The following is a 27,702-nucleotide window of genomic DNA, read 5'->3' as shown; positions in this document are numbered from 1 at the left end:
TGTACGGGACATCAAACCACTGCGGTTACAGTATATCGCCTGGCTTGCTTTTGTTAAAAAAAATAAATATCACAGCCAGGAAACTGAATTTCGAATAGGAGCTGCGCGAGCTGACATTCGAAATAATTTTCATTCTCCTTTGCAATAACAGTATACATTCATTTATGAAAAATACCTATTGACTTCCTAGATCATTGTATTGGTACATTAATATTAAACCACGGTAACTTTCCTATACTGGGCCTCCATGATGAGCAGGAGGTTTAAGGTGAATTTTATACTTTTTAATTACAGATCCATGGCAATACACAGTGTTCATGACCTATAAAGTGCGACAGAAACTTGATCTTCCCAAGTTGTTTTTGACAGGGGCGTGTGGCGTGTACTTATTTCATTTGTCTTCCTTCAGTCCTGAGAAAAGTAACTTTACAATTTAAATGAAGTTGTGCCCCACCACGTGGCTTTTGGACATTAAGCCACGTTAACCCTTTTCAACGTCCCCTGTTACCGGATCTTCGCAGCCTCAAGCAATGTCTCAACTTACAGGTGCCCAGCAAATACATGCATGCGTACATGAGTACGATACGGCCATAGGGCCCGTTTATTATTGTTATTATTATTTAATAATAATAATTATTATTATTACTATTATTATTATTATTGTAGTGTCGTTTGTCGTTGTGCTGGTTTTAATCTCCATCGCTACCGCTGCTTCTTTAATTCCCAGCGCCTCCAGTCCAATTATGTCACTTCCTTCAGGATTCGCACTTCCTTGTTTGTCTGTGCACAAGCGGCTTTGAGCTCCAAATCACAAAGAGACGTCTGTGTATGTTACTTGTGCCTGGAGTCTGCTTTCGCAATGGGAGAGAACGAGGATGGAGAAATCATTGAGCATCACGTCAACGAAGAGATGGAGAAGAGGCACCTGACAAGACGTGCGGGGTCTTTCTCGGAAGGGGCTAAGCGGCACAGCAGCACGCAGTCTTCGCACCGCTTGCTTGCCTACAGCGATGCGCTTATTTCCATTATCGCTACCGTAATGGTATGGTCAGAGTATTTCTCATATGCACGATTCAGCCGACAGTTCAGTTTGTCCAAGCATGCAACTATGATCTGGAGAGCGAATCATTGTCAACACTTTCAGTTTGTTATAGGGTTGAATCTCATGGGGATTTTAACCTTTTGTGCACCAGTTTTCCTTTCGCGAGGACAGCCATTTTTAAAAAAAGACTAATGTGTCATGTCACATTCTCATTGCTTTTTATGGGATGTGAAATGATGTATGTGTTGTGCAAAGGAACTCGTGCAGATGTCAGTCATCCTTGTTATATGAACTTGTTCAGCGAAAAATGTATTTATCTTTCCAGATATTGCCTGTTGCGCACACAAAGATTCAAGAAAATGAGGTAAAATCAATCCCAGACACAAACAGACCTAAAACTGTCACCAGTTTAAGCTACTCCAAAGCCATATTAAGATATTAGCGCAGGAAGTAAAATAAGGATGTGCACATTGTTCAAACATTTCAGTCACGCCTAACATTATTTCTGTTGCTGAATACTTTTTTTTTTGTTCAACAGGAATTGAAAGAAAGCTTGCAGCAGCTCCTCACAACAAAGATTGCTGTTTACTTGATGACATTTTTAATAGTGACTGTAGCATGGGCTGCTCATATCAGGTACAGAATGTTTACCTCCAGTTGTGTGCCTTTTACATGGTGGAGTTTACTTCCCAAAATGTTTATATGATGAACTTCAATTAAAGTAAATAGAGGAACAAACGAATGAATAGTTATATAGTACTGTAAATCATTCAGTGTCAGGCGAACATTATTTTTATTAACAGGTTATTCCAGGTGATAGAACGCATAGATGACTGCCTTGCACTCCTGAATCTTGTAAGTTTATTTCCAGTGCATTGACTATATAATTTATAGTAAAAATTATTCATGTTGAATCAGCTTCATATTGGTATAGTGATAACCAGAGTAATTTTATATATTTCGTGTAATAATAAAATGCATCACAAACTTTGTATGCTCTTTTTCTGTCAGGCCTGTATGATGCTGATAACCTTTCTTCCATATACTGTAAGTATTACCAACTTTGTCTAATGGGTTTGAGATGAGCAATCATCCTTAGGTCCAAATTACTTCGATAGTAATATCCAGGACACTACAGCCTTGCTGTCTCACTGTGTAAAAAAGGAATGAGTCTTCAGTGTAAATTGTAAAACAGCCAAAGTATATTCACCTCATTTCGGCATATCTGCTAAAGCCACTGTACTGTCTATGATCCTAAATCCAGAGTACTGAAAAACCTGTTCAATTATTCTGTTTTTAGTTCTCATTGATGGCAGCTTTTCCAGAAAACATACTGGGCATTCTCTTCTTTTGTGGCTGTGTTGTAGTTATTGGCCTGATACAGGTAAGTGACACATTATGGAAAGTGTACTGGTTGCCTTTCAAACGAATCTCCTGTGACGATGGTTTCTTTCCTCCCCGCAGGCTGTCATTGTTCTGTATGGATTTAGCCAGCCTTTCCTGCTGAATGACCAGATACAAGTGTCTGAAAATCTGGCCTTTTACAAAAAACACATCTTAAAAGTCATTTTAAGAGTTCCTGTGTTCTGCTTTGTTGCAATAATTTTTTCTTTAATTTTTCCCCCAATGGTGAGTTGTTGTCTTACCCTTTTTACGGCAGAGAATTTAAAAGAACTTTTGTATATCTCTAGCTGAAGATTTTTTAAATATAGGACAAGATTATTGGAAGTCTTGTGATTTTAAATGAAATTTGGCAAATATTTAAATAAACATTTACAAACATAAAGCACCTAGTTTCACCTGAGTATTCCTCCTCTTTCCCTTGTAGGCCTACGTTATTCTGGCGTTCGTCATCTTCTTCCCCTACATCTCACAGTCACTGAAGTGGTGTCACAGCAAAGCAGTTGGTAAGCAGTGTACTCTGGTGATGGCATGATACATGTTGAATGCATACTCAGTGGCCAGTTTATTAGGTACACCTGCTTGCTAATGCAAACAGTCTCCACCAGGGCCAACTCTACCTCTGGCATCAATTTATTTGGGAGGCCCCCTACTGATTATCATTTTACTTCCTCTGCAACACAGATTATTCAGGTGCCCCAGACAACTGCATATTCTGCCTGTAGCTAAAGCTGGCCCAGGGCTGCTCCTCCAAACAGAGAATCATGTGAGTGCAGCTGAATACTTGCAGCAATCAGGCAGGTGTTTCAGGCAGGTGTTTCGGCAGCTCTGAGCATACAACCTAGTTATCCTTGAAGTAGCTCTGGCAGAAAATGTGGCTCTTATCTGGTACAGTCTAGTGTACCAAACAAGGTTGCCACTGTGTATATATAGGGAAACATTTGCTAACCAGCCCATACAATGAAACAATCAGCTCAGAGCCCTCTAACTCATTTGTTTATTTTACAAAGTGCAGTCATCAGTTTTCAGGACATTGGTAATAATGAGCCCTTTGTCATGCGATACGTTTATAAAATATTTTAATTTTCACAATTCATATTATCGCAATATGAACTAGGCCATTTACCTAAGTGCAAATGAGTGATATTACATGTTTTACAGCGTTAAGAGTTGTACTGTAATAAGTTTTGACCACAGCTTTGCATTATCATTGTAGTGAATCTTATCATTAGCAGTGCATTAGTGAGCAAGTCTGATTGAATTATGAAGTAATGTTCGCCCTTGTTTTTCTGTGCTGTTGTTGCGTTCAGTGTCAGTTATATTTTTTTGCATAACCAGCAGTACCCGAGAGCAGCACTCTTTAGGAAAGGCTCCTTCAGATTGTAAAAGAAAAAAACATTACCCAAAAATGTCATGTCCATGTGTTTTCAGGGAGGCAAGTGGAAACCCCTGAATCCATGCTGTTCTACTCCTACCACCCGAATGAACCACTGAGCAAAGAGCGTGTAGAAGCCTTCAGTGATGGAGTATACGCCATCGTAGCCACGCTCCTCATTTTAGACATATGGTAATTTTTGTTGCCTATTACCTTATTCTGTATTGCTGATCTTGATGCACGTAGAGCATATTGTGCTCCATCATATGTAACTCCTGCCTGTATGCAGCGTAAAGTCCTTCAGAGAGATGTAGCCACTACCTCCCAGTGTGGGGAATTTGCAGAACCAAAAGCCTCACAGCGTGGAGGTTTTGAAACTGATTCGCAGACACAGATATGGTTTCTCAGTTGGGTTTCTATCTCAGTATCATGTGACACCGAAGGGGTACTTCGTTTGGTTAAATGAGAAGACTTATGGACAATTCCAGCATTATAGATGTGACATTTAGACTCATATTGGCAAAAAAATTACCTCAGAGCATGGACAAGCTTAGTATCAATGAGTCACTTTACATATCTTTTACATATCTTTTCATTTAAGTTCTTGGGTCGAATACATTAAAATCCTCAAAATTCATGCATTAATATGCATGTTACTAAAATTATGCTACATATTTCTATGTGACATCAAATGAACATTTGCATGGAATTGCCCTTATACATATTTAGTGGCAAGGTGAGCCTACATACTGTGCTGCAGTCTGCTGGGGCCAATATTTTGATGCTTTGTGTCCTTCCTCTGTTGGCCCGTGGCGAGCAGTGAGGACAACGTCCCAGACCCTGCGGAGGTGCAGCACAAGTTCAACAGCAGCCTGGTGGTGGCCCTGCAGGAATTCGGCCCTGAGTTTTTGGCGTACTTCGGTTCATTCGCTACGGTGGGCCTGCTGTGGTTCGTCCACCACTCGCTCTTCATGCACGTGACCAAAAGCACCCGGCTGATGGGCATACTCAACACCTTCTCACTGGCCTTCGTGGGGGGCTTGCCACTAGCCTACCAGCTGACTCATGAGTTCACTCGCAACTCCCACAATGAGCTGGAGGCCATCCAGATAAGCTGCGTCATTATATTCTTTGCTGGGATCTTCCAGCTGGCTATCTGGGTGGTAGCGCTCTTCAGCCAGCGTGAGACACTGCATCCCTGCGTGCACTATGGCGGCCAAGACCACGCCTTCATGTTGGCCAAGCTTGCCCTCTACCCTGCGGTGGCCCTGGGCACCTTCTTCATCACCTGCGTGCTGAGCGAATTCAGCGCCCCCGTCTTTCACCTGACGCAGATCGTGGTGCCCGTGGCTTTCCTGCTGCTCCGCCTCCTGGTCCGGGTGGCGTTGGCCGTTCTCCATTGGCTCTTCTGCCCACACCGACCCACTATGCTCGACCTCCAGGTTGAGGAGGACTCGCGCCTGGATTTTAACGATGTGGTGACGTAGCTGTGACAGCGGGGCTGTCACGCAGCTGCTGGGGTGGTTTTCACGGCATTGGTGCAGCGTTGGGCACTGGCATATATTAGGGTTTACACCCATTTATGAAATAATAGACGCGCATTTCCAGCAATCTGCACCTTCATTTTCCTCAGTTTAACAGCAGGTTCCCTGCTTGCTTCCAGGCTTTAAATTAAAATTAAAATGAGGAAGATGTTTCCCTCTTTTGCGATACCTAGATAAGACTTGCTTAAGGTGTTTGTAACATGTTTTAGGGAAGCTGCATTGTCGATCATGCACTGCAAGGCCATGTTGTCACGGCCAGAAAAGCATCGCCAGTCATGTGAGAAATTTGTTCTTTTGGTCCAATAATCTCTTGCCTGCTGTCTCGTTCTAGAAGGCAGAGGTTGTGTCAGCATTTATGATTCATTGTTGTTTATTTAAGAGGCATTCAGACAGCTGGAAAAGGCAAATAACTAGTACCATGAGAGAAGTAGAAATTGAAATATTAGAGATTGGTTTCAAGCACAGGAAGTAATATGAAATCAAACTCACTGATCCAGTGTAAATCTCAGGTGTCAGACAAAGAGTCTCTGCGCAAAAATGTGGGAAACACCAAGGTTCCTCAAAGGACTGCGGAAGGGGGGCAAACAGCCAGCCTGTTCCACCACTAGAGGGCCACAGCAGAAGCCAAGTGGGTCCAAGTAGTATAGGAGTGCAGGTTTCAGGAAAGATGTTAGAGAATGAAGAGGGAGTCCAGGCAGATAGGGGGCGCCACCGCTTACTCCGCCAACAAGTCCCACTAAAGTGCAACATGGATAAGGTCCTTTGTACCTACATATGTAAGGAATGTAATATGAACAATATGGGTCAATACGGTTCTAGCCTATAATTTTGTTAAATATGAAGTAAAAGAGTAATTTTTGCTGTAGGGTATGTTTACGCATAATCTTCTGCACTGTTTTCCGCTTTCAGATGGGAGTGTTTGCTGAATATTCATTGTGTTCACTGTTATGTGTATTGCAGGATACGATCCCGCCTTGTGCCCATAGTCTCAGGGGTAGGCTCCGGACCCCCTGCGACTCTAAATAGGACTAGTGGTTTCAGGAAATGAGTGGATGGATGGATTACATTTTCTAATGGTGTACAGCTGTTAATTTCAGATATCCATACTCTAATTGGCATGGTATTGTTCAAATGCCCCTTCAATATAATAAATTTTTGGCAATCATTAACAACATTTCTTTTAATTTTTATAGCATAACCACACCGAAGTTAGTAGTTAGTTACTTTGGCCAGGAAGCAGATCTCTGGATCTGGTGGGAAGGTAATTTCATGAATCTTAGATATGGTGTTAAATGCACCTGGTCAAAAGCTGCGCACTTTAAAGCATAACCAAGTGGATTATAAAAGAAAACAAAGCTTCAACTACACCACCTCTGAAGTCTGAAGTAGGGGGATTAGATGCAAGAGTTGACGTTTGCATGGGATGACTGGAAACTGATGTAAAAAGCTAAATTGAATTATTATATACCTGTACTTTAAAGTGGAAACACCATCCCTGCACAGGTAGTTCCACAAATTGCTCCCATGCAGTTGGAAGATGGTAGATTCCACTGGCATTTCGGTGCTGACCCCAGTCTCATAGTTGCAAAGTCAAAATAAATCCTCAAAACACCAATTACATTTCAGTTTCAGCAGTTCACAGTACATAGAAGAAAGGATTTTGCAAAAGTAAATGACACAAGTATTCACTAGGGTCCTTTTGGCAGAGGATTTCTGTGTGTATGCTAAAATAAATCTGCGTGAGGGGTCAAGCACAGATTTGGACACCAAACACAGTGTCTTTCAAATCTTAATAGAGTCCCCTTGCTTTGGAGCTAAACAAGGATGCAAAAACTTGTTGGCCATTCTCTTTTAAATTTCTTCTATTGCGTGTCCTATAACTGTGCTCCCTGTGAATAAATTATTTCAGTCTGTAATTAGGAAATAAGGTATAGACTAATTCAGTTTTTATTACATTACAAACATCCTATGAAGGAATAGTAAGAGATTTTGAAATATAGCTAAAATACCATTTATTGCCACACCACCTGTCAGCCTGTTGACATTGAGGCACCCCAGGTAGCTCTGACTTTGCACTTCAAAGGAAACTTTTATGTATGAATGATAGTGAGCAGTGGGAAATTATCTATTTAAAGTTATGGTGAGTCTATTATGATGACAGAATGTCTATGTTAAATACAGTAAAGAAGCTGAAGGTTGCTGTATTGCACAACATTAGCATGAAATGAATAAGACATCTAATATAGTGTGTGAGTGTGCCCTGTGATGGGCTGGGGCCCCATCCTGCATTGTTCCCAGCTTTGTGCCCGTAGCTTATGGGATACACTCTGGGCCCACATGACCTTGAATAGGACAAGCAGTTACAGAAGATGGATGGATGGATGGATGGACCAACCTTATATTAGGTTTTATAATGGCCTTATATCTCTGATGTTCAAGATGAGTGTATTGAAGTTGCACTTACTGAATGGTGTTTGGGGAGAATTTTGTCATTTTTAGCACTGCATTCAAAACAATTTAAACTGATCCAACTAATATATTTTGATTTTCATATTAATGTACAAAACTGTTGCGCAGATATTTTTTGTTAGTATATTTGAATAATGGTGATTATTATGCACTAAGCGGCCCTGTTGGTTAATGGTCTCAAATTGGTGACCATTGGCTTGGCTTTCCATCTCTGGTATTTTTGATTGCTTAAAGCAACCATGACTTAATCATTTCCTACGAAAGGAGTTTCACAGCATACTTTCAGATCTATACAAATTGCTATATGTTTGCTGTTTTCTGTTGTGAATAAACATATACAGACTATAGCTTGCTGTTCATTTGTACATCGATATAACGTGGCAGGACTTTTGCACTACAGAAACAGCTTAGTTGGGGGATCTGAAGAAAGCTTTAAGTGTCCTTGACAACGGGGAACACACAACTCAGCCTCTTTGGAAACGTATAGCCAGAGCACTAGAGAGAAAGCTCCACCCAGTGGTCAAACCTAGGATATAGGAGGAACAATTCAGATTCAAGCCTGGCTGTGGATCAGTGGACCAGCTCTTCTTTCACTTGCAGTTGTGTGAGGGTTTGTGGGAATATGTTAACAAATCTTCATGTGATTTATAGACTTCAGGAAAGCATATAAAAGCATACTCTGGTACATACTATGGGAGATGATGCAGTAATATGGGAACATAAGAACTATACAAACGAGAGGAGGCCATTCGGCCCATCGAGCTCGCTTGGGGAGAACTTAACTAATAGCTCAGAGTTGTTAAAATCTTATCTAGCTCTGATTTAAAGGAACCCAAGGATTCAGCTTGCACTATGTTATCAGGAAGACTATTCCATTACTCAGACTACACGCTGTGTAAAGAAGTGCTTCCTTAAATCCAGTTCTTGTATTTGAACTAATGCTGAAGTAACTATTCGGTTGAACAGCATCCAAACCTGTTAGAATCTTATAGACCTGGATCATGTCCCCCTTCAGTCTCCTTTGCTTGAGGCTGAACAGATTTAGCTCAACTAACCTTTCCTCGTATGACATTCCTCTAAGAATGCTCTACTGCATGCTTTAAGAGTCATGTTTGCATTTGCAATTTATTGAGAGTGAGTATTGGCCTTTGGCACATATGCATATTGTTTCTACTCCTGTTTGTGGCTTTCATGCACAGGATATCAAGCCTCAGCCATGTGTATGGGGGCAAGAAGTGACATCTTTGCTACTTGCAGATAATGTGTTTTTGGTTTCAGGTCCTCCAGCATGAATGTAAGTGTTTTGATGCTGAGTGTGAAGTGGCAGGGGTGAGAATCAGCACCTCCAAATGGTACTTTCTCAGAAAAGAATAGAATTTGCCTTTCAGGTGAGACTGGAGAGTCTGCCGTAAGTGATGGGGTCCAAGTACCTCTGGATCTTGTTGATGAGCAGTGTTAAGAGGTAGGGCTCGGCGATATATACCAATAGAATATCATATCGTGATCATGAACATTCATATCGTCACCAATTTGAATATAAACACTTGTTACCTTGTATAATTGACAGTTATAATACACTATTGTTACATGAATTCCATCAAGGTATTAGTGTATTGTTGGTGAAATCATTATACGTATCACATGCTCAGTAACTATTAGTAAAACAAATTGGTCATTATAGCCAAAACTTAAAAATACCTGTTATAATTTACTGATTTCTACATAAGAAGTTAGAATATTGTGATGAATATCTGAAAAAAAAATTGATATTTTTAGGGCATAACGCCCAATTCCTAGTCAAACCCCTTTTTCTGGACTTAACAAGGCAGTCAAAGAAAAAAAAACCTAGCAACTAAACTTGCTACTTGAGTTTTCTAGTGTTATGCCCTACAAGAAAGTTTATTTTTATATGATTTATTTATTCAAATTACGTATCAAGTTTTTTATTTTGATACGAATAAGAGGGACCTTAATAAGAGGGACCATGAGATTGACAGGGGGACTTTTGCAGGTACGGTGAATGTCTGTAGTGGTGCAGGGGGAGTTAGGTCACCAGAGAAGGCTCGCGGTTTACCGTTCAATCTACATCCCTGTCCTCATGAGCTGTGGGCATTGGCCCTTCAGGTGTTGGGGAAGACTTAAAAAAAACACATGAGAGGGACTTGATCTCTCAGCTGGCTTAGGACTGTATAGGGATCACCTACAAAATGCTAGAGTCTCTGGCCAGCAAGTCTGACCTGATAGGCACACTGTGACCCTCACCAGGAAAACAGACTGAAAGACGAGATGACAAAGAGTCACTAGTACAGGTAATACATGAACTCAACAGTATTAAAATAAATTTTATTTGTAAAGAAAAATATGTCAACAAATCACATAACCATTACCCCATGTCAATAAAATAGTAATAATGCTAATACAGTAATGTTTCATACAAAATATTTCGCTGCAACAGATTTTATGACACGCATTTGTTTCTAGACAAGGTCCTTGTATAGAAAATGGTAATTAAAATTTAAATTTTAAAAGAGTAATTGAGTTTAATTGATCAAATAAAGTCCTTGCACAACTGAAACTGTAAAAAAGGCAAAATAGACTGATGCCTCCCAAGCATTAGTGATACAAACCAGAACTCACATCTATTCTCCATCTGTCTGCTTGTTTTCAAAAGCAGTTTATAATGGGCATAGATTTGGATATGTACAAAGCATGATGGGATACACTCACAGGTGTACAGGATCTCTGCAGCTGTGTGCTGCATCATCATCTGAGATTTGTTTACTCTAAAGTCAGTATGTGCATAGAATACCTCATTGCTTTTAAGTCTCTGTACAGAACAAAAACAAAGATGTCTCCCAAACCTGACGATATTAATGGGTTCTAATATTTTCACACACTGCTTCCCTTCAGTCTCATACAAAACAATACATTTGCGTTAAATCTCTTTAAAAAAATAACTTGAATTATGCATTGAGTAATGCATCCAACTCTACTGGCTAATATACATCTGTACATTACCTTGAAGCCATAATGCACAACCAGTTACAAAAAATCTATTTGGAAACTATAGGCTTTTTAAATTCATAACATTCAGTAGGAATGTTAAATATTGCAAAATAAAATACTACAGATCCCAGCTATTGCTTACATTACTGTATTATTTTAATAACATTATTTAAATACTATAAATCAATATATGTAAATCAGTATATGTACACATCATTGTGTGATGCAGTTTCAGAATTGTGTGCAAACTAGTTTGCCATGTCTGCTACATTCAATATCAATTAACTATTCACACAATTTGGAAGAAGGCTGAGACATTACAAGGATGCCACTGATGACCTGATTCTGCAGTTAAAACTACCTCAGCAATAATCACTTAAGTTTACATATTTACTCACTGCTTCAGACATCTATTTGAAGAATATAGAATGCTTCCTATACACCATATATGAATAATATTAAATTAGCTATAAGAGCTGGAGATTGCCAGTGCTTGTTACAATTTTTCATCATGAGGCAAACCATCTCAGCATAGTATTCACACAGATATGTAGATCTGCTGGATACTGTAGCCTACCTGTGGTCTACGATCAAGTGCTCAAAGCCCGATGTTGCAGAAGATGCTGTATTCTTGCCACAGCAATTAATGCACTAGAATACTTGTTCTTGCATCAGCATTGGCGCACTTGTTTGCATTGTCCCAAGGCACTGTCCAGATGTTGCTACAGTGTCTCATGGGGTGAAGATTCACACTGAGGGTGGACAGGACCTGGTCCAGACCAGTGTGGGGAGTGCCATATCAAAGCGATTGTTAGTCCTCACCTCCAGTGGCTAGTAGGATGCCCTTCTCCCTTAGATGGGCACCCAGTGAGTAGAAAATGCTCAGCTGTTGCTCTGGGTGCAGGGCCAGTAACTGCTGCAGCACTTTGCTGGGGTTGGGACCCCTGGAGGACAATCGGGAGATATGACACTCAGTGCAGTGATCGACCTCGGCATACCGTGAAAGGGTATAGCTATACATATGCATGGAAGCCGGTCCCCTCTTCCCCTACTAAACAATCATGCATATTAAACTAACCTGAACCACACACAGCTCATTAATTCACTGCTATTTCCTTAAGGCAAAGAAGCTCAAGAACAAAGTGATGCTTTTGAAGCTGGCTAAGCACTTTGTAGTGGAAGTACCTGATAAAGCTGGTCAAGTAAACATGAACAAAGGTGGCCATTAGGTACTGGCAGTCAAAGCGATCCATGATGCCTCCATGTCCAGGAATGGTGTCTGCGAAATCCTGTAGGAGACCAGAGTTGAGACGCACAGTAGCTCATAGTCATCTTAAGAATCTCAGACTCATCTCAATCAGCGTGTGCTTACTTTTATTTTGAAAGCTCTCTTAAACCCACTGGCAAAGAAGCCACCAAATGGGCCTATCAGAGAAGCAAAGGTGGAGAGCGCGATGCTGTGGACTTGGAATGGATACAGAGTCAGCGTTTCCTGAAAAAAGAGAACAAAAATGGATTTATTGCTCGGTCTCCCCCAGTCCTGAGCTCAATATCCTCTACACTGTCACCAACAAAATGTCATTCTAGTTCCATTTCTATTGACTACAGCCTTCAGAGATGGGTATAATAATCAATGACGCATCAATGCCTCTGTGGGACAACAAAGAGGATCCAACTGGCACTATACTTGTAGAATATCTAAGCACCACCTCACAAAGTCTTACCAGCTTGCAGCATTTTAATTGGAGAGATTCATGTCATGAATGGTGTGGCTCTCTGAAATTGGAATGGAATCCAGTGGAATTCAAGGTGGTCTTTACCAGTGCCGTGGAAAAACTTTAAGGGATGGAAGCTAGATGGGGGGGGGGGGGGGGTCCCCCTCAGTTAATTTTCAGGGAATGGGGTCCCTGGTTAGTAAATCATTTAGCTGATTGTCGGTGACCGGCAACATTTACTAGCTGTGGATGAGGGAGGTTGGTGATCAAAAAGGGGCACTTGGAAGCTCAAGAAAGGGGGAAGGGGGCACTTTCAATTGTTCTCAGACACACTCAACCCCCTCTCCCCCTGCAAGTCCTTACCCATCCAAGGACGTTCTGCACCACGGGGTGGAGGCTATATTCTTGCAGCATGAAAAGATCTGAGCGCTGACACTCCATGGTAAAACGGTTCATCTCACTGTCGTACTCAACAGGGCAAATGAAGTACTGGATATGAGCGACGAGGTAAGAGAACTGCAGAGATACAGTGAGCAGGATATTATCAAGAAGGAGAGGTTGGATTCTTAAAATTACATCATATATGCCTATTTACATAACATTTAAATTGGCACTTATGTACAAAGTACCAACACACAGTCACGACCAAAAGCAAAGGATGTTATTTTTTATTAGCCAGTATCAAAACTTCATCCAAATGATGGACTGCACCTGTGCCAATGTCAAATGTGCATTATCATTCTGTGTGCCATTACTAAGTACAGTGTTGTTCTACTCACAATGAACCCAAAGACAAGCGTGCCAAAGAATCCTCCGATGAAACCCTCCCAGGTTTTCTTTGGAGAGAGCTGCAGCGTCACAAACAAACCATTATAGATTAATACCTGACATGGAACTGCAACTGCTCACTTTATACACAGTTCCTCTATGGCATTAGTCTAAAATACATTTTCTAGGTGTAGGTTGCCGTTGGCATAATTAATTACTTAATCACATTATTTTGAAAGAAGTAAATCATAAACTAAGATTGGCACGTTGATTAATATCCCTTTATTTTAGAAAGAATTCTTTTAGTTTAATGAATAAGTACAGTATTCATTTACAATAGCCAAGATTTAACCAAACTTAGCACCATTCAGACCAATAAATTTTCACTTACTCTCATGAAAAATATGCATTTTCAAAGCCTAATGCCAGTTACAATTGATTATACAACCTTAATCAAAGGTGTTCTTCCAAAGAAGAAACCAAACAGGTAAGCCATGATGTCATTGCAAATCACAATCGATGCTGGAATAAGAAACCTATGGAAGAATGTTACACTTTTTAAAAAAATATCCATTTGTTACACATTTCCACAGCATTCCAAAACAAACTGAAGGACTGTCACAAAGCAAATATTCTTTTGTTACTCATATGTATTATTTATCTATGTCCAATTTTTTTTTAGGTAATAAAGTGCTTTTTAAGTATCAAAGAATCAGGCAGACTGCTAGCACATTTTTTATATTAGACAAGTCAAATCAGATTATTTTATGTTTATGTGTAAGTGCTGAGTGTATGTCGCTCTTACCAGGCCAATCCTTCAAAAAGGTTCTGAATGACCAGATGGGACTGGGTTACCACAATGAGCAGTGTCACATGGGTCCAGGCAAACTGAAATGAGATGCAAAGCATAGGGCTTTCAACATGGTCTATGCAGTTCTCTGGTAATGAATATATTTTCAAATGATTCATTTCTGAAATATTGATAGACACAGAAAACCCTATGTGATTAAAGAGTTATGGGTGGCAGGCATGTGTAGTGGATAGCAATATTGCATCACCCTCCAGGACTGGGGGATAAAGTTCCATCTCAGTATGTAGATTTTGCATGTTTTCTCTGTCTGACATGAGTTTCCTCCCTTGCAAATCATGTGACTGTGTAAGCTACAATGGATTGGCATCCTATCCAGGGTGCTCCCCTACCCTGTATCTTATATCGCCCAGCCACAGGCTTTAAACCCTGTGATAGTGGTGAAGCTAGAATGGGGATCGCTGACAGATATTTGCAAATCCCAGTATGGATAAATAGTAAGGCATTTGGCACTTGTCCTCTGCCACCAAGAATGAAGCCGTACCCAAGCCATACTGAGAGGAGACGGGTGTTTTTCCCCATTGTATATTATGCGAGCCGTACCTGACCAGTACTATACTGATCTGGTTGTGTCACCACCATCTGATTGGTCAAAATTCATGGAGATGCCGATAATCTGTACTGATATGCATGGATTATTTGAAGCAAAAAAAGGGCATATTCTATATATCATTAATTATTAATAGTATCATACATCACAATGTATGATACTATTACTAACTTGGAGCCTGAAAACGGATTCATAATGTAAATTTACACAAGCTAATGCTAATTCATGTTAACATAACACTGCGATTCTCTCACACATGCTAACAAAAATGATCTTATAGTAAATTATGATGTACACGGTGGAAACAGTAAATAAAACTAGGTGAAGAGTAATATGGGCCATTCATTGACATGAATAGGCCCATAATAAACAGGTTTTATGTCACTGTCTCTCCAAACCCGGCAACGCCTTTACCAACCCTTCTGCAGTGGAAAACTGAAGCAAGATGGAACCGACCTGTAACTACTGTCTCTTTGCGGTACGGCTTGGGTATGGCCTGGTTCCTGTAAGCCGTGGAAAAGCGCCAATAAACTAGTAACTTATACAACACTACAGATGTGTAAATTGTCAGTTAAAAATTCCTGTGATTCTGCAAATTTGCTTTGTATTATTTGACTTCACTATTCTTTCCCCCTGACGAATGCAGGTGAATAATTATTGGCTTTACCACTCTTTTGACCGTAAGTAGCTTGTACTATGAAGCAAGCACATTAGCCTGAAAAGGTGCTGGCAGTTACATAGCATGTACGCATTGTAAGCTTGTATCTGGTTCAAAATCTGTCATTCACGCCCTTTCATGTCAGGAATGGGTGGTGGAACTGGCTCTGGTCCACACTGGCAGTTACATATCAGACTCATACCATGTAAAACTGCAGTCGGTAATGTTTCTTCACTAAACTCAGCACAAACATGCAGAAACCTGAAAAAAAGCAAATGATTTCCAGTTAATTGCACTTGAAAATAATAAAACCTGAACAACATCAGTGTTAGTAAACTGTATGTGAGCCGCTATAATTTTAACAATTCAACCTAACATAGTACAGGCATATGAAGAAAATCCATTCAAATCCTAATTATTTAACATTTTACTTATTTAGCAGATGTTTTTTATCTTTTATATAAGTAACGTACATTTTTGAGAAAGCGGTCTTAGACAGTCCCTGAAGTAACTGTGTTCTGGGTGCCCAGTGAAGGAATCACATGCCAAACCTGGGATTTGAACCAGTTACGTTCTGGTCAGAGGAATAGCATCCTAACCTTTTTTTAAAACTATACAAACAGTATAAAGTTTTTTGAATTAAGTAAAGTAATTGAAGTACATACTTTAGAGCAGTGTTTCCCAATCCAGTCCTTGGGGACCCAAAGACAGTGCACATTTTTGCACCTCCAAGGCAATCAAGGAAATCAAATACCTGCTACAGGTGTGTTTGAAGCCAGGAGAGAACAAAAAAATGAGTACTGTCTGAGGGTCCAAGGACTGGTTTAGGAAACACTGTTTATAATGAGTTGTAAGCACCAAGATGGTGTGTATGGGTGGTCTTCATATTACAGTCTGCCCTGCAGACAGACTTTATGCTGAGTAGGTAAGTTATTAACCTTCAGATTGATAAGAAGTGCAGGGTTATGAATGAGCTGTTAATGCAGTGTGACAAATTCGCTCTGCACATACTAATTCCGCAGCCCTGTGGCCAATAGGTATGTAAATGTACATCCCCTGGAGTGACTCTTAGCAGTCTACTTAGTCTACAAAGACTTCTAGAAGTCTACTTAACCAACTAAATAACACAACCAATTTCCACAGCTATACTATTGTTTCATAAAACAAATCCCTATATTTTATTTCATTTAGTAGTTTTGCATTTATTAAACCATTATTTGCTTCATAAAAACAACAATTTATTTCTGCAGTGGACAAAATGACAGAAATAACAGTAACTACATTGCAATTACAAACACACCCACAAAATTTATCCATGTGAGGCTGACAGTCAATTAGCAGCATTTGTCAGCTATAAAAGAAGGTCTGGCAATAAAGAAATGTTAACTTTCAAAGCAACACAAGACAAAAGAGCTCCCAAGGGACAAAACGTTCCATGACTGAACTTGAGGTGTATCAGTCACAAAAGCTGCAAGATTAATGGAAAATTAATACTATGAGAGTATATGTTAAACACAGACGTTTTGCACTGGCAGAAAACATGCTAAACACTGCAAAGCCAAGGCCTCATAAATGACCACAGGACCCAGTATCAACAAGAACTTCACAAATCTGGCACAGGCAGAGCTGCCATCCTTAACATGCTTGTATCCAAAGCCAGTGCACAAACACACAGGTGTAAGGAGGACAAACCTTGGACACCTGAGCCATGGAAAAAAAAAAAAGTAATATCATCTGATCAATCATTTTCTCCTACTTCCATATGGCTTCATGTTTGCAGAAAGTTAAAGGATTCCTTCAACCATGTTGCCAAACTGTTAATCATGCTGGGGGATCCATAATGGCATGGACAGCCAACAGGATTGCATCTCATTATTGCTCTCTATGGTTGCATAATGGCTAGAGAATATGCCGATATGCAGGACCTGATGCATCCTATGTTCTAAAAGCCCTATATTTCCCCATACACAGAGCTGAACAAATTCAAGAGTGGTTTCACGGAGCACAGCATGCGAAGCAGATGTACTGTATACTTCCTCATCCTGCAAATAACTTGAGGCTTTCCTTCCTGAAGACGGCTTGTATGGCAGCATTCTAAGGACGGAAACTGTCATGAAAGCAAAGGATGGGCCCTAGTCCTTATTATACCATTGAGATTAATATCATAATATGACATTATGTTATGCATTTCCATTATTGTCCATCTCTGTATGCATGTGCATTACTTGCAATCTTAAAAGCATGTTTTAGCACTGTACATCATATACAGTATATTTGATTTGTTTGCACGGAAAAATTAAAGAAGATATATACATAAGAATACCGTTTTGTTAGGTTTAGTTTTTGATCAAAAGCAGTACCTGCCTTACTGCAGGTGATCCACAGGTCATGTATGAGCACAGAGGCACAAACCGCTACCTACCGGCCAGATACATGGTGAAGGAGATGAAGCGATGGTATCGCACCAGGAATTGCAGCAGCTCCTTCCTCCTCACCAATACACCAAAATAGTCAGCTACTGTTTCACCATAGAAGAAGTAGTTCACACAGATCAGGAAATACCTGCAGTTTAAAACAGACCATCTCAGTTCTATTCACCAGCACTTCGCATATGCCGTAGTCAGAATGCACTTAGTGAAATTATTGGTGCCACACCAGTAAAGAACCTATCATTTGTCTGGCAGTATGTAAAAATAAAACACATAGAAGGCAGTGGTCAGCATAATCAATGCATCTGCCCTGTTATCTTACCATACAGACTTACCAGCATAGTGTCCTGAACCATGGCAGCTCATAGGAATGGTAAACTCTGTATCCAATGGTAATTATTTCCTGAAAGCACTTAATCTGAATGGTCATGACCTAAATTGAATGAAACATAAAAAACTAATAGTTTTCAGTGTAAAAGTAAAAACATATAAAACAAATTCATGCTGATTTTCTGACATGCAATTCTTATAGTTAAATGCATTCTGTGAGGTTCTTCCACTGTATCTTCATTTACTGTTCTTCTCAGAAGGCTGACTCTGTAACAACAGCTGAAGCATTCCCTGGCACTTACCAGTGGTATTAGCATGATGGGTCCAGCCCAGATCACTAAGCAGAACCCAGTGATCATTGTTAGAGACAAAATGACACGTATCCAGCAATTCTTCCATCTGCAAAATAATAACAATAAGAAAATCGGACAGATTTCTTCCCCTTTGATAATAAAAAGCTGTCTTCCACAGCAGTGATAATGCTGACCTGGAGGAGAGACCTTCCAAAGCTTTGCTGAGACATTCTGGAGTGTTGTCTGCTGATGCCGGGACCTCCGGCGTGTCAGCTTTGGTGTCTCCCTCCACTTCCACCTCTCCCTCACCTGAGAAGGCCAGTCTGTCCTCGCCATCTTTCTCCTGCACACAGAGTTAGCAAATTTAAAATTTGCTTGATCAGAATCTGGGATGAATGGACAGAGTGGAATATTTATGAAGAACTTAATGGTGGGAAACAAAGTTAACCAAGACTAATGCTGCACATAATAAGATTAAGATTTAAGTTAAGTTATATAATCATTACTATATCATATGAAAACTTCAGAACTGCAGAGCAAAATTAGAAAAGTTGTAACAAAAATAAAATAAACCACAATGCTGTATAAGGAAGGTGGATTTACAATGAAATATCCGTGGATTAAACTTCTCAGACAGCTACACTTTTTACGGTGGAGCCTCCTCAGCAAGCTGAGAAGATGCACCACCTTGACAGGATGTAATTCTTACATGAGATTTACAGTTACAGAATTATAGCCATAATTACAGGATTACAACGTACACTTCAGAGTCTTCTGTAATTTGCACTGAATACCCGCGTGAAAGACCTAATTAATTATAGGAAGTTCAGAGGCCTATATTTAGAAACTCCTTCATTGACTTGGACAGGCATCCCATCCAGGGTCTCCACCTGCTTTGTGCTCTGTGTTTGCTGGGTGCTGAAAATACATGCCTGGATGGAAGGATTGATTCATTTACTCAAGTAATAATACAGTACATTATTGTATAATAAATTATTTTACGTAATCAAAATTGACTAATATAGTGGAACGTTATTTGATGAAAGCAGCTTTGTGCAACTCATAATGTTATTAGAAAATGTTTCAAAATTTTGGAAAACCTGAAGTCACTTAATAAAAACAATGACCTAAAAGAAACTGACACTACCACCAAAAAACTAACATACTTTTATGTATGCATTACAAATGCATTATTGTTAAAAAAAAAAAAAAGGTTTTATTGATCTAATGACAATTTCAGCACTTTTGAAAGACTGTGTAAGGTCTAGCTCATCTTGGTGCTAAAATTTGGTTTGCAAAAATCAAAAGCACAACCTGACATGACGAAAGATGAGTCATCAGTGAAGCACATTGTGGAATGAAAATGTGTAAATAGTGCATTGGCCTTACTATGCTGCCCTCTCCTTTTAAAATTTTTAGATTGTACTACAAAAGTCAGATATCATCTCCAAGGTTAATACTGTACATGGGTTATACACATTTTAGGAGTGGTTTACAAAGTACCTGTCATTTGATATATAAATTCCAAGGAAAAAAAGCTGGACATTGTTCTGGTAGTTTAGCATGGCCATGGAGGCGTACAGAGAATGCTAGTTTTTAGATATGCGACTGAAATATGTAACGAACGCTGGATATTTGGCACTGCAGGGAAATTTGTTGTCAGAAACAATGCCGACATTCCTCTTACTGTTCCATGTACTGTACTGATTAAATAAGGCTCCTCTTCAGTGAGGCGTTAATGTTTAAAATTAACACAGGTCAAAAAACCTTCTCTCCCTCGACAGTATCCAGCAGGGACATTAACGTAACTGGGAGTAAGCTGGTTGCGAATAGGGAAATGGGTGAGATTTAGGTGTAGACCCTTGGACATCGTGGAAGTCATTGTCCCTTTACTTTCAATGGGCAAAGGACACATTCGTTTTTGTTGTAAATGAAACATTTGTGCTATTTTGCTAGCTTAAATGAAAAACGACAATGAGAGGGAACTACTGGAATAAGAAGGGGAATTATTAACTGGGAGGTGGGGGGGGTAGTATACTTACTCATGGACTAAAAGGACAATGCACACCCTGCTCTTCCTGCCTACTACAGTGTGCAGTCAACCTCACAGAACTCAATGCTCCAGGCTGGGTGATGGCCAGAGGACACATCTGATAAGCACACCTTGGGCAACAGGACGTTATAAAGAGCCCTGCCCAACCTTGTTTGGTGCTTAGGCCGTGCCAGACAATTATGTTAACAAAAGGCTCCTTGTTTTGACTGATAAATGTATTCAAGTAAAGTCGCACACTCTTGCACAACAGCTCTAAATATTGCATTGTTGAACCACTATCTACTCAAAGAGGACATGTTTTTACAAATAAAAATGAAAAAAACTCTATATGAAACTAGCCCATCCTGCTTTTATTTCCACCTATTTTCCTATTTTCAGAGACCAAGGTATAGTATTTTCAGTTAATTATATGAATCAATAATCAAAAGCAAAGTCTGATTTGTGTTACATATGGAATAAGCAATAAGGAATGTCATTAAACTTTTGTCAGTTTCAAGTTCTCAGAGACAGTTTTTTTGTGGAAGGATACCAACGAATTTGTCCACATCTGCACATATTAAGCGACTTCTGATTTTCCAAAATTTTTAAACATTCTAAATTTTCTCAGTCATTATTAGTTAACACATAAGGCTGCTTTCACCACACCAGAGGGGGACCAATGTATTGGGAGGCGTATGTAGAGCAGTTGAGGAGTGTTTAAACTAGATAAGGAGGTTGTTTAGGAATTTAGGTGGGGGAAGACGGAAAACCCCAAATAATAATGAAATTGGGCACTGTAAAAGGCCTAACCTTTGCTGTCTGTACTTAAATACTAGGAGTAATAATGATAAAAGTACAGAAGCTATATGGGTAAAACTAGATGCACTTGACATGGTGGAATTGGTACAAGATTGCTTTTTTACTCAGTTTGTTAAAATCCACACCAGGGAAGAAACCATTCTCGATCTTGTTTTCTCTAATAACCAGGACAGGATTGGAAAATTTGAGGTTTTAGAACCACTTGACAGTAGTGATCATAACATGGTTACATTTGAGGTTAATTTTAATGTGTGAAGACCAAAACAAAAATATACAATGTAAGGAAGGCTAACTTACAGTAAATGGTTTGAGACTGAAAGTAGAAACTGTGAACTGGATGGGAATAACAAAACTGTTGAAGAGGCATGGGATTTTTTTGAAAGCACATTATTGAAAGTGCAAGAGGACTTCATACCTGTTTCCAGCAGAACTTAATCTAGGAAACTGCAACCAAGGTGGTTTATTACGGAAATTAAGAATAAAGTCAGGAGGAAAAGGGCTCTGTTCCACAAATGGAAAATAACTAGTGATGTTGGAATAAAGTAGGAGTCTACAAGTTGAGTTAAAAAATAATATATTAGACTTGCTAAGAGGAATGTCAAAAGGAAGAATGGAGACTAAGGATGACATTAAAAGTTTCTTCCAATATTTTAACTCCAAAAGAGCTCACTAATCTTCATGATAGTAAAAGCCTTGATAGTAAGGAAATTTAAATTGATATAGTTAATGAGCTTAATGATTGTTTTGCACGGGTATTCACTGTAGAGGACACGGGTAACATACCGAATTTTATTACTAATCCAGCATCGTCTATGACTAATATATGTATAGCTGAAGCTGATGTGCTACAAAGCCTAGCTAAGCTCAAAATAAATAAATCGCAGGGCCCTGATGACATCTTACCTATAGTTTATTTGCCGACCTTTAACTTTACCAATTCAGAAATCCTTAGCATGCTAATATAACTCCCATATTCAAAAAGGGGATAGAAGTAATCTATCAAACTATAGGCCAAATTAGTTTAACTTGGATAACTAGAAAAGTAATGGAAGCTATAATCCAAGTGAAAATGGTAGACTACCTGGATTCAAATAACATTCTGAGGGATAGCCAACATGGATTTAAGAGAGGTAGATTCTGTTTAACTAATTTACTTGAGTTCTTTGAGGAAGCTACAAGAGAAATTGATTTCCAGAAGGCTTTTGATGTTGTCCCCCACAAACGTCTCCTGCTTAAGCTTGAAGCAGCACGAATTTTAGGAATTGTAGCAGCTTGGACTGAAAACTGGAAGACAGGAAGCAGCAGGTAGTTCTTAGAGGCACAATGTCACAGTGGGGTTCTGCAGGGTTCAATTTTAGGACCACTGTTATTCCTAATTTACATTAATGATATTGACATCAAGGCGGATGGTGTAGCAGATACTGAACTAGCGGCACAGAGGCTACAGTGGGATCTGGATTTAATTAGTGACTGGGAGATAATTAGTGATACCTGGCAGATGAAATTTCATGGACAAATGTAAGGTAATCCATGCAGGGAGCAGAGACAAAGTACAGATATTTTATGGGTTCCACTGCAATAAAGGTAGCTGATTATGAGAAAGACTTTGGTGTCTGTGTTGATGCTTCCATGTCTGACTCTCGCCAGTGTGGGGAAGCAATTAAAAAGGCCAATAGGATGTTGGGTTATATCTCTAGGTGTGTGGAGTTTAAATCAAGAGAGGTGACGCTAAGATTATACAATTCCTTGGTAAGACCCCACCTAGAATATTGTGTGCAGGGTTGGTCACCATACCTTAAAAAGGACATTGCTACCTTGGAAAGGGTGTAATGTTAGGCTACGAGAATGATTCCTGGTCTTAGAGGAATGTCTTATGAGGAGAGGTTAGCTGAGCTGAATTTGTTCAGCCTCGAGCAAAGGAGACTAAGGGGGGACATGATCCAGGTATATAAACATTCTAACAGGTCTGTTTGCTGTTCAACCAAATAGTTACTTCAATATTAGTTCAATTACAAGAACTCATGGCCTTAGGTGGAAATTAGTGGAAGAACATTTTAAGATGGATTTGAGAGAAAGCACTTCTTTACACAGTGTGTAGTTAGAGTATGGAATAGTCTTCCTGCTAGTGTAGTGCAAACTAAAACCCTGGGCTCCTTTAAATCAGAGATAGATAAGATTTTAACAACTCTGAGCTATTAGTTGAATTCCCCCCAAACAAGGCTGAATGGTCTCCTCTCGTTTGTTATGTTCTTATACTCACAAACACTAAAGCATATGGAATGCTGACCTATAAGAGCAAAGCTGTTTATTACACCATTAGAATGTAACATAATGAACATCTTCTGTAATCTAATGATCAAAACAGACACAGAGCCAAAGCAAGATTTCAACCACCAACCTTAGTCATGCAAGACAACGGCTGTTGAGCTGCTAAGCCGGTTATCAACCACTTTTGTTGTTGGTGTTCAATTATTACTCTAGTAATTATGACACTAAAATATATTAATCCAAAGCAAACACAAACTATCAAATGCAGTAAATAAAAACAAATACAAGTAAAAAAATAAACTATCAAATGTTCATTATGGTGAACGGTTGACCCTGTAATGAAACATTAGTCACCATAACACTTCCTCTTATAAGACTTTCTCCTTCAGCTTTCCTAGTATGACCTACTGCATTACAGCACAAACCAAACAAATAAACAAACCAAAATTGCTGGAAATGCCCCCCCCCCCCCCCCCCCCCCACACACACCCCATAAGGAACAAAGTGCATAACAGAGTAAAGCAGGGGGCAGTTAAATGACAAAAGACACAGACTCAATTCCAAAAGAAGAGTGAGTATGGAATTTCACACCAGGTCTGTCTCACTTCTGCAACCTGTCCACATGTTTGCGGGACAGCACACTGCAGGGTGTATGCTTTTCATGTGGCTGCTTTCATTCATGGGAGAAATAAACCAAGCAAGTGACTAAATTGATAATTTTCTAGTTTAGTTATCATACCATAGATTTGACTATCATACCATAGAATAGTGAACACCATGAGCAGGTCCTATATACAAGTGGGAATGGCTTAAAAACAACATTAAAATGTAACCTTGCTTAAGAAGGCCCTCCTTCAAGCTGAAAAAAAGGTAAACAGTAAAAGGTAAAAGGGTGTATGATTCTTGAGACTACTTTAATACTAATTTAATACTTTAATACTTTAAGAACAGGTAAAGGCTAGCACACAATACTGATCCATCCGTGCACCTGAAAACCCAAATTATCATCAGAAAGAACCAGTGGGAATTGGAAGATTAGTCTCTCTTTACACCCTAATCTATCAGAGACCTTTAATTAAGACTCTGAGTTGTACAGCAGACACCCATACAAACATGGTGTCTTCTGTATTATAAGATGTATTTTCATGAAAATCCATAATGCTGATATCAAGCAGCAAGGTTGCTGTAGCTGATTGGTTGGAATTTCAGAGCAATAAAAGACAATCACATAATTCCACTATAAACCTGAGATGAATCTCTGCAAAAATGAACTACCACTATATTGTATGTATATTTTACAAATATATTAATTGCTCAATTGCTTTCCTATAGGTATAGAGCTACAGGAATTATGCTTCCTAAGCGAATTTCCTACATATTAGAGTATATTCCACAAATGTATAATGAACATTTCTGCCATAAGACAATCAGTGATTTTTTTCTTAAAAGTATGTATTGCATAAAGTCAGAAAATGTTTAAAACGAACTATTGAATAAGTTAGGGGAAGGAATTCCGGTTTTTAAACCCGGTTGACACCGCACTCACTTAGTAAAAACGTATCTTTGTAATACAAAGAACATTTGAAAATGGTTTAGGATTTCAAACGAACCCTGAACTCACCCCACCTACTCCAAACAGCACCTGTCACACATCCGATTAAAAGAAGAACATAAAATGCCGATCTGTGCCATATAATGCTAGCTACATAAAGAAAGAATTCTAAAATATGAAATGTACGAGAAATGAATACCTGAGTTATAATTTACGGGGCTGAAAAAGTCACTAACCTAATAGAGCTGCAATTAAACAGAGGTTATCATGCGTTAAGAAATTATTTAGCAGTATTATTCATTTAGGAGGTGATCTTTAATATTTATATTTGTATGGTTTATATTACTACTTCAAGTTGTTTTTTTTCCCAGTTACTGTAATACGTATCCAAGGTCAAATGAATGTGCACTTCACATACCTAATATTAAAGTCAGACTACGACAAAAAGTTCAGACGTTTCAGACAAATTATGTTTCATATAAAGTATGCAGGGCACACCAGTAACGCTGGTAAAACTGCTTTTAATAAGAGTACAAATATCGTGAAAGCTGACGTCATTGTTTCGTTGTCACAATGAAAAGACATCACGTTACGCATTGGGCAGCCTGAATGTGTCCGGCATTTGCTGCCAGACAATAGGATTAGAAGATGATAAATTTCTTTAAAGCTGTGTCTTTTTTCCAGGCGTCCTCTGAAAGCCTCTCGTCAGACAGATCCTGCAGCATTTCAATATCCTGTCACCGGCTTGGATTGCTAAATCAACAGCAAGACTTAGCGACGGCATGTGTATCAGTATTAGTGCATTCTATATGTACATATATTATCAGATTGTTTTTACAGTAACGCCATCGGTGTTAAAGTCGCACATAGCGTCGGTCAGGTTTATTACTGTAGCCTAATGATACTGATACAGGATTACTTGACGCTGCACACACAACCTTTGAACTTTTCATTACATTGAAACAGCATACAACATGCCGTGGATGGAGAAATAATGAATGCAAATTGCAACACTGTATATAGTTCATAGGGTTATGTAAAACGGTTATTCACATTTACAAAAAAGCAATAAATCGCCGGGACGCAGAATGGTTGGTACAGAGAGAAGCACCGGCCGAATAACAAATTAATTATTACTATATTTAGCTACTGCAGGTGTTATGTATCGTAATGATCTTTCAATTAATGTGGTATTGAATACTTTTACATTAACCTATACAAATACTCTGCGGGTGATTCTTCCCACTATTTTAAAATAACTTTTAAAAATGGTATAAGCCGGGTATTATACTTCTGCTAGTTTCCCAAGGTTAATGTAGGTTAGCTAACTTCTGTATTTTAAGCGGAATTGGTGGCACCTTAGCAGCAATGATTATGATAAAAACAAGCATAAATGTAGACTGACTTGTCCTAAGCAGCTCTTTTGAATATGTAGTTAAGCACGATCATGACGTCTTCACTTACACGTACAGCTTAATCCAGGTTGGGATCTGTATATATAATAAGTAAAACCCTTAAAATTCAATCGAGATGGTAGCAGTTCATTTAAATACTTATCTTACCTTGTCACTGATGTTTCCTGAGCTGTCAGGGTCACCTCTGCCGACTCGCCTCCTCATTGCTCCGCGGCGGACAAACCAGGCAGGTGATTCCTCACGCAGCACAACACCGTCGACTAGCGCAGTTTGGCACCATTAACGATGTTTTGTGAATCTGGCTCGGATGCTTCGCAAGAACAGTAAAAGACTCGGCGTGTTTGCGCACCTCCTGGTAGACTGCGTGCATGTGTTTAAGACCACAAAAGCAGCTCAAGCGCCAGGTTGGTGTAGCAGATCCACGGTAATCCCTTCATCTCCCCTCTTCCTCCACACGGATATACCTCTCCCTAACTCGCTCTCTCTCTCCTTCTCACCTTCCCCAGCCCAACAATCTTTTGTAAAACTATCCACATCTGTCAATGGTTCGGTTTAGCAATGGAAGTTATGTTTCAGGTTATTCATAACTGACTGCCATTAATAAATTATTTTAAACGGGTGGCACTTAAACAAACACAGCACCCTCTGACGTTCAGGCTGGGCCAAGGCAGGCTTCTCACATTACAGCCTTCAGGGAATTATATCCTGACTTTGAATTAATTAGCTGAGGCGAGCCCTCTACGCCACTCAGAGGCCATACCTGCCAAGCCATTTGCGGTGATCATTCACATGAGCTTAAATTCTTGCCTGCCTTCTCTGCATTCCCAAATTTCCCAAGGGCAGAAATCTGAATTATGTCTCACAGTTAAGACAAGTACAAGCTACATCAGAATTTATCAAAGGTGGCCAGCTTAACCCCAACATCCCACCTGTCCAAAAAGTGCTGGGAATCCTGTTCTTCCAGTAAAACTAGCCACCAAGGAGCCACCAACTATGCACGCACCAACCTCATCCAGCAATGCTTTTCCAGTATTTTTGTCATCAGCCCCCCCAGTTGTCCCTCATCTGCAAGCCTGAAATTAATATACCTAAGATATGTTGTCTGTTAACTAATTCAGGAGTTTTCTAATAAGTTAATTGATGTCACATAGGGTTTTTGGCAATGGAA

General features: G+C 39.5%; 2 protein-coding genes across 2 annotated transcripts; one reads left to right on the top strand and one right to left on the bottom strand.

Annotated features, from left to right (window-relative positions):
• Positions 1 to 404: 404 nt before the first annotated feature.
• On the top strand, positions 405 to 8,178 carry LOC111849979 (endosomal/lysosomal proton channel TMEM175-like). Its single transcript, XM_023823352.2, has 11 exons — positions 405 to 546; positions 728 to 1,042; positions 1,368 to 1,406; positions 1,581 to 1,678; positions 1,846 to 1,897; positions 2,054 to 2,089; positions 2,343 to 2,426; positions 2,507 to 2,671; positions 2,871 to 2,949; positions 3,875 to 4,010; positions 4,639 to 8,178. Exons 2-11 carry the CDS (start codon positions 860 to 862, stop codon positions 5,303 to 5,305), a joined length of 1,539 nt encoding a protein of 512 aa, XP_023679120.2. The 5' UTR covers positions 405 to 546; positions 728 to 859; the 3' UTR covers positions 5,306 to 8,178.
• A 1,975-nt stretch (positions 8,179 to 10,153) lies between these two features.
• LOC111849797 (phosphatidate cytidylyltransferase 1-like) lies at positions 10,154 to 27,200 on the bottom strand. The gene is made up of 13 exons (XM_072714456.1): positions 26,682 to 27,200; positions 18,643 to 18,791; positions 18,458 to 18,554; positions 18,161 to 18,258; positions 17,819 to 17,958; positions 15,599 to 15,657; positions 14,126 to 14,208; positions 13,769 to 13,856; positions 13,332 to 13,400; positions 12,916 to 13,068; positions 12,210 to 12,329; positions 12,023 to 12,126; positions 10,154 to 11,781 (listed from the first exon to the last, which is right to left on the bottom strand). The coding sequence occupies exons 1-13, from the start codon at positions 26,736 to 26,738 to the stop codon at positions 11,649 to 11,651; spliced, it is 1,350 nt and encodes a 449-aa protein (XP_072570557.1). The 5' UTR covers positions 26,739 to 27,200; the 3' UTR covers positions 10,154 to 11,648.
• Positions 27,201 to 27,702: the final 502 nt, after the last annotated feature.

Source organism: Paramormyrops kingsleyae, chromosome 7, assembly GCF_048594095.1.
Source record: "Paramormyrops kingsleyae isolate MSU_618 chromosome 7, PKINGS_0.4, whole genome shotgun sequence".
NCBI lineage: Eukaryota > Metazoa > Chordata > Actinopteri > Osteoglossiformes > Mormyridae > Paramormyrops > Paramormyrops kingsleyae.
Note: the sequence above shows the minus strand (reverse complement) of the source record. Positions and strands in the feature narration are given on the sequence as shown.

Coding starts and splice junctions, on each gene's coding strand:
- LOC111849797 (XM_072714456.1), bottom strand. CDS start 26,738: ATGAGGAGGCGAGTCGGCAGAGGTGACCCTGACAGCTCAGGAAACATC. Junction 15,658..17,818: donor CTTCACCATGTATCTGGCCG/GTAGGTAGCGGT, acceptor GCTTTTTTTCAG/GTTTCTGCATGTTTGTGCTG. Junction 12,330..12,915: donor TGCAGAACGTCCTTGGATGG/GTAAGGACTTGC, acceptor CTCTTTTTTCAG/GAAACGCTGACTCTGTATCC.
- LOC111849979 (XM_023823352.2), top strand. CDS start 860: ATGGGAGAGAACGAGGATGGAGAAATCATTGAGCATCACGTCAACGAA. Junction 1,407..1,580: donor CAAAGATTCAAGAAAATGAG/GTAAAATCAATC, acceptor TTTGTTCAACAG/GAATTGAAAGAAAGCTTGCA. Junction 2,427..2,506: donor TAGTTATTGGCCTGATACAG/GTAAGTGACACA, acceptor TCCTCCCCGCAG/GCTGTCATTGTTCTGTATGG.